The sequence below is a fragment of the Thalia democratica genome, chromosome 1, assembly GCF_965202585.1.
Source record: "Thalia democratica chromosome 1, ktThaDemo2.hap1.1, whole genome shotgun sequence".
NCBI classification, from domain to species: Eukaryota; Metazoa; Chordata; class Thaliacea; order Salpida; family Salpidae; genus Thalia; species Thalia democratica.
In genome coordinates, this window is record NC_139165.1 from 64,587,697 (window position 1) to 64,594,891 (window position 7,195).

Consider the following 7,195-nt stretch of genomic DNA (forward strand, 5'->3'; position numbering starts at 1 on the left):
TATATTATTTTTACTCAAATCTAAAAAAATTACAATAGATTTTTTATTATAAAGTTAAAATTAAACTGAGAAAGTTTGAAAAAGGTTGCTTAAAAACTGTGGGAGGAGATAGATTTTTAATGAAATAGTCTTTTTTGCCTTTTTAATTTTGCCCTAAGGATCTATTGGACTTTCTAACTTAGTCCCCTCATATCTCAAAAACTAATTTGAATTTTACAAAATGGTAAAAAACAGCTGTTAGCAAGCTGAACATCTTTAAAATAAGATCAACATGTAAAAAAAGTACTTTATCCCCTAAATATCACTTGTACCCTTAAGTGATTGTTAAAGTTAAAAGCTTGATCTTTTAAATTTAATCACAACTACAACAAAATTGCCATTTAACTTGAAATCCTTAAATTTGAAAGTTTAGGCAAAAAATAATCTATTAAAACCTGGAACTTTATATTTTTCCAAAACAACTTTGAATAACCTTAATAGATCTAAAAAAATGAATGAAATAAAAGGAAGATATTTTACAAAAAGTTTCTAGATATAAAGTATTTTTTTTGTATCATGAAATTGTTTAGTATTTAAGCCTAAAAAACAGTAGTAGTTTTTGTCTCTTACTCATTATTTTTAATCTTTATATTAAACCCAGGCTCTCTGAGTATAATTTTAGGGTTGCTACACACTCAAGTTAGTTTGAATTTTATAAAGATGTTTTAAAAATCTTAGTCAGTTCAGTTTTTACATTGCAATAATTCAGCTAATTTTAAGAGTTTTTGAATAACTTACGTAAGTTTTTAGTAAAATTTCTAATTAGTTACAGCTGATTTAGTTTTGGATATTTTAATTTTTTTTAGTGAACTAGTTTTCTTATTTTCATTTTTGTTAAATTTATAAAGTTAAAATTTTTTTATAGCAAAGTTTAAGGGATTAGGGGGGGGGTAAACACCTTTTTTTAGTTTTTGATCTTATTTTGTATAATTTTTACTAAGCTACAAGATACTTTTTACAGATTTTAAAAATTCAAAATAATTTTTGAGATATAGCCGGTCAAAGTTTGAGGCAACAATAGGATCCTTATGGGAGGCGCAAACTAAAACGGCAAATAACTAGAAATTACTAAAAATCTATCATCTCCTACGTTTTTTGAGATAAATACCTCAAATTTCAGGAAATGTTCCTTGATATATTTAGAAAATTCTGTTGGAACAGAATTTAAAAAAGATAAAAAATAAAAATTTTATAACAAAAAAACTAAAAAAAAACTGTTTTTTTTGTTTACTTTTTATATAAAGTTTTTATTTTTATTTTTTTTTAAATTCCTTCCGACAGAATTTTCTAAATATATCAAGGAAGATTTCCTGAAAGATATATTTACAGTCTTGCTTATAATGATTAGAAAATAGAGTTTATTTTTATATACAACAAGAACAGTGGTTTTTGACATCTTAAAAAATTAAAACTTGCTTAAAATAGTTAAAAATATAACAAGACTTTATACACATAAATTTAGAAATGTATTTTACGATTTACTTTAGTTTTTTTTTTATTTAAAATACATTAATGTGCACAATTTACACAGGATTAATGACAGGTTTATTGAATGTGAATAATCTTTTTTTGAGTTATTGTAATAAACGCAGGGTAATTAAGAATAGTTTTAGTCATTTATGCTAGTTTATTTTCCTAATAGAGTGGTAACCCTACTACTACTCAACTCAACCTCTTCATAAAAAATCAAAAAAGAAGTTTATTAAACTTTATTTTTGAGGGCTTAGTTTAAACTCTTTAATGAAAAAAATATAGTTTCAGTACAAAAGAATATTTTAGCATCAGAGATGGTGTATAATGTCATCATATAGCATATAGAGCAACATAGTTAACCCTAAATATCTTTCAAGTTTAAATGTTTTATCTTTTTTTTTGCTACTCAAACAAATGCACTTTTAAATATAACATTTGCGATAGCTCCTCTTCCCTTATGACTTTATCATACCTTTGATTTACTCTGTTAACAGTTTATCTTAATATTAACTAGTTTAAATTTTATTTTAAGCTAGTCATTAGGTTTTTTTTGGTTTGTTAATTTGCTGTAATTTACAGAACTGATGTGTTTTTAAAACAAAGACTATATTAATCTTGTTTGATTTTGAAATGGACACAATGAAACTAAACATTTTTCTAAAAAGATTAATCTAATTTTAAACTGTAACAGAAAAAATTAAGTATAGTTATTGCAAGAAAAATGTTAAAAAAAATATACAAAGCAGATAAACTTTTGTGGATTTCAAAGCAAAGTGTCAACAGATTATTAATATACCACACTTTTAGAACTTGTGTAAAATTTAAGGGAAGTAAACCTTGTTGTTCTTTTAAATATAATCCGTTTGTTAGCCAGCTAAGATTTAACCAAAGCAAAAATATAGACTACTATAAAGTACTTGGAGTTAAACCAAGTGCAACTGCTAAACAAATAAAGAAAATATTTTATGAAAAAAGTAAGAAACTGCACCCTGACAGCTTAAAAACTGGATCTAAAGATACTACTAATGAGTTTATAAAAGTTAAGCAGGCATATGAAATTTTATCAAACACTAAATCAAGGCATGAATACGATTCATATCGTCGATCATCATCAAAACAAACTCACACTTATGATGAATGGAAAAGTCAAGGTATGAACTCAGCTAGCCATCGCTCAACTTATAGTAATGTTAACACCTCAGGTGTGCATGGAATGAAATTTGAGCAAAAAAAAGAAGAAAATCCTTATAATGGAGTAAAAACTAGGTCATTTTGGTTTGATGTCTCTGTCATAGCTGCAGCATTTGGAGTGTTTTGGATTATGTGGAAACGGGAAATGGAAATGTCAGCCCTTGGCTTTGGTACGTTTTATAATGAGTTTTGGAAAGGTTTTAGATCAGGGCCGAGGGAAACTTATGAACAAATGGTTCAACAACGTCATTGGTCTCAAAAAAAAAAAGGTGAAATGCACAATATGGATAAGCATGTTACTTCAGAAACTTTTGCAATTAATCCTTATGAAGATAAGAAGAAGAGAAAGAAAAAAAGCAAAAACAAATCATCTAAAAAGAAAAAAAATAATGCTTTATCTTCTAAAAATTCTGAAGAGTCAATTGTTGATACTACAGTTAGAAAACCTACAGAGCTGCTGAATTTAAAAGCTAGTAATGTGTCAGATAAAACAACCCTAAATGATCATTCTAGTAGAAAAATAATACCTTTGTTAATAGATGATCAATCTAGAATGACAGAAGAAAACACAAATAACCTTGAAGATATATTGTATATTGATGTAATTGAACCAGTTAGTGTTAGCAATGATCAAAAATTCAACAAGGATGAATTGGTACCTTTGTCAGATAATAAAGCAATGAGCTCAGAAAGTTCCAATTTAAGTGAACCAAGTAATGATTTTTCTACTGAAAAGTCAGTTATTGGTCAACACAACACTTACTTAAATGTAGTTGAATTGTCACAAGATGATTTTGGTCAAAAAATAAATACTAAAGATGCAACAATCGAAAATACGGACAGTTTATTAGAACCCATTGACTACAAAAATTTTACAATTAATTTAGATGATTTAAAAACGTGGTAGAATATTTATAATAAAAAAATATTTTTTATCTGTTTTTTTTAAAGTTTGATATTATAAAAAGTTAGTTTAAAACTTTAGTTCTAGGTCAATATTTTCGACGTTATTTCAACTGTTTTAAACAAACTATTTGTTGAAATGCATAAGTTTTTGTCTAAAACTGCCGTTGCTAAGTTTTGCTAACATATTTTTTCGACTCGATTTGAGAATATTAAAAAAAAAAAGTTATATACAATTTTTGCGATAGAAATATGTGATTGTCTTTTAAAAATATAAATAAGTATGTATTAACTGGTATTATTTTAAACTCTTAATTTTGCATGATTTAGTATTTATCAAATGTTTCCATAAAAATTGTTAGTCCTAAGTAAAAATATGTGTAAACATTTTTATAAAGATACTTAAAACAAGAAAAGTATTTTAATAAAAACTTCTAACTGCTTAAAAAATCTAAACAAAATTTAAATATACGTATTGTTTCAAGATTTTTTTTCGCCAACTCATTACACCAATACTTATAAATTAGGAAGTGTAACAAATAATAAAAAAATTATCCTACATCAGATATCTGTTTTAGACTGAAGTTTGTTACACAGTTTAATCTTGTTTAGCATGGTAACTAACACCTAAGTAAATATTTTATACACGATTTAAATTGAAAAATCCTAAGCAACAAAAAACACCCTAACCTTGTAGCTTTAGACTTGTCTTCGTAGATATGTCTACTTGAATTGTTTTAAATGGTCAACGTTAATTGAATACTGTGTAATTGAGTTCTACAAATTATACAGAACAACTAGCATCAAAATAAACTACAAAACAATGTTAAATTAATTATTTTTGTTCTTATTGTAATTCGTAAGTTTTACCTAACCGTTTGTAGATGACGACTGCAAGTATTCGGTTGCGGCTGACTGATGAGTTTCAATAAGAAGGAAACCCAGGTCTTAGTCTACCAAAGGCTTGTGGTCTGATAATCGAATTGGTATGGTCAAACCTTATGTAGTGTATTCTGAGCTAAATATTAAGCGACTCATTTTATTCTACATTGCAGATCATCAAACTTTCACATTTATGAGATACAACCAGGGTTTCACTTTCTATAATTTTTATTGGATATTACAAAATAGGCTTTTAGTTTTCTTGTTTTCTATTTTTTGCCTAAATAACCAATACTTAGTAACATAAACAACTAAGTAAAAAGTAATTTATACAGAAATGAAGTATTTTAGCCTTACAAGAAAATTGTAGTGGTAGAAAGTTCAAATGAAATTTATCTTTGAAAAACATGATAAGGTTCATCTTAATTGGTCTAATGTTTTAATTCTAAGTTAATTATATTTTAAATTCAAATAATATATTTAAGTTCTTTTAAAACGTTTGTAAGGACTACTTTTTTGTAGATACTCACCTACCAATTTATACTTTAATAAAATATGAGACTAAGCAGGTCGACTAAGTATAGAAATACTTCAAATAGACTTAATGTGATGTTTATTTAAATTACAAAAAGAGGAAACAAATTTCAAAAAAGTAGTTGTGTTTATCCAAGAACAATTTACTGAACAAATTAACTTTCTATTGATATGTTTTTCATCTAGTTCATGTTTCAACTAGTTGCATTAGTTTAAGTGTTTAATTTTAACCTTTGGAATATCTTAAATTAAGATGAAGCATTAAAATATTTACCTTGATTTATTTTTGAAATTTAAGTTCTCTACACCTAGTTACAAAAATATGCAAGTCTTACTCGTTTACTTATTTGATAAGCTAAATTTAAAGATATGATTAAATTCAGAGTTTAAACACTTGAATAGTCTATAAAAATATGTAGTTATAAAGGATGGTTAGAATTATTAAAACTCTAATTTTACAAACTAAAAATTAGGTTAATTTTTAAACATAAACGCTTTAGTTTTTGAAATAAGTCTATAGTTGTAAAATTTATTAGCGAAGTTTAATTTTAAGTAATATACTTCTGTACGAAAATAAGAATAAAAAATGTGACATAAGTTTTAAATATGTAAAGTTATATAAGTTTGTATATATATATATATATCAAATTGTGCTATTTCAGTTTGAAATCAATAATTCCAATAAAAAGTAATTCGAATCTGATCAGCTCCTACTTAACTAATTCTATTCGATTTTTAATCCATTTCCATTTGATCTAGTCAATTTGTAAAGTTGTTTTTTCATTTATTAAAGGAACTGAATCGATACTCATCAAATACAACAGTGTGGCTTTTTATTAATCTTGGAAACACGTTTTATTTGATAATAAATAGAGTATTCAAACTTTTATTAATCTTTACGGTTATACTATTTTATGCTTCGCAGGGTTGCCATACACTAAGGTTACTTTTAAGTGTACTAAAATCTTAGGTTAAAAAAAAAGATTTAAATAAGCTCAGGTTAGTTTTTTTTTTATCGTGTAAATAACTTTGAATTGATTTAGTTTTAAATATTGAGATTTTCTATAATTAATTTTATACTATTTAATTTTTGTGAACTTTACTATGTTGATTTTCATTGTTAGGTAAAGAAAACCGTGTTGTGGCTAGTTATACTTGGTTTAAAATAGTTATTTTCATAAGTCTTTTATAAACAGAAGGTGTGAAAGCATGTATTTACAGCATTGCTCTAAGTTTTTAAAAAATAAAATTTATAAAAGAAAACAGTGATTTTAAGTATTTAAAAATAATGTAAAACTCGTATAAAAATCTTTCATTGAGAAAAATTACATTTTTTATTGTTTATTGAACGATAAAATAAATAGTGCTAAAAAAGTTTGGTCAAGGTTCAAGGACCTGGTGTACGATAAAATCTTTCGGTTATCGAGTCATACACCATGGAAATAGTTTAATTTGTTGTCCAAGACTCAGTTTAAGGTATAGTTTTCTGTCTTTAATGTTGCATGATACATTGAAACTAGTTAAAATCTGTGGAAAAAGTACAAGACTTGTTTTGCACATATAAAAACTTTTCATTATCTCTGAGAAATTACAGACTACTAAATGCACACATTATCAAAAATAATTACGCGTTAAGCAAAAAACGATTAACGTATAAAGTTATCTGCCCTAAAAAATGGCAACTAAGCTTCAATGGTTGTTTTAAATGATTACAATGTAACAATTCACGAAATTACAAAGTATTTACGTGAATGAATTTATTCACGAGCTATTTCTTAAAATTGAGTTTTATTTTTTTGCAACTTTTAATTTTTGTTGTGTAATCAGGTCTTAATAAGAATTTAAAGTTATTTGATTTTAACAAGAGTAATTAAATACCACACTTTTACTTTCTCTTAAATTTAAACTTTGAGTAGTTTAAAATTAAACACTTATACTTTTTGGAACATGATAATGATAAACTAAATTTAATTACAGATACTTAACATAAAAAGTCAATTTTAAAAGCTAAGTGATACAGTGCAGTTAACAATTAGAATGTATAAGAAAACTTTTTCTCGTTTTTAACAACAACCTTTCACTGAAAACAAATTGAAAATAAACATACAACAACTAGAACCAAATAAATACACAATTAGAACATTAATCCAGTTGAACTGTGAATAGATACTTG

At 25.6% G+C, this 7,195-nt stretch overlaps 1 protein-coding gene across 1 annotated transcript; it reads left to right on the top strand.

The window, feature by feature from the left end:
* Positions 1-2,095: 2,095 nt before the first annotated feature.
* On the top strand, positions 2,096-4,347 carry LOC145828471 (uncharacterized). The gene has a single exon (XM_082936231.1). The coding sequence runs from the start codon at positions 2,234-2,236 to the stop codon at positions 3,608-3,610; it is 1,377 nt and encodes a 458-aa protein (XP_082792357.1). The 5' UTR covers positions 2,096-2,233; the 3' UTR covers positions 3,611-4,347.
* The last annotated feature ends 2,848 nt before the right edge of the window (positions 4,348-7,195 follow it).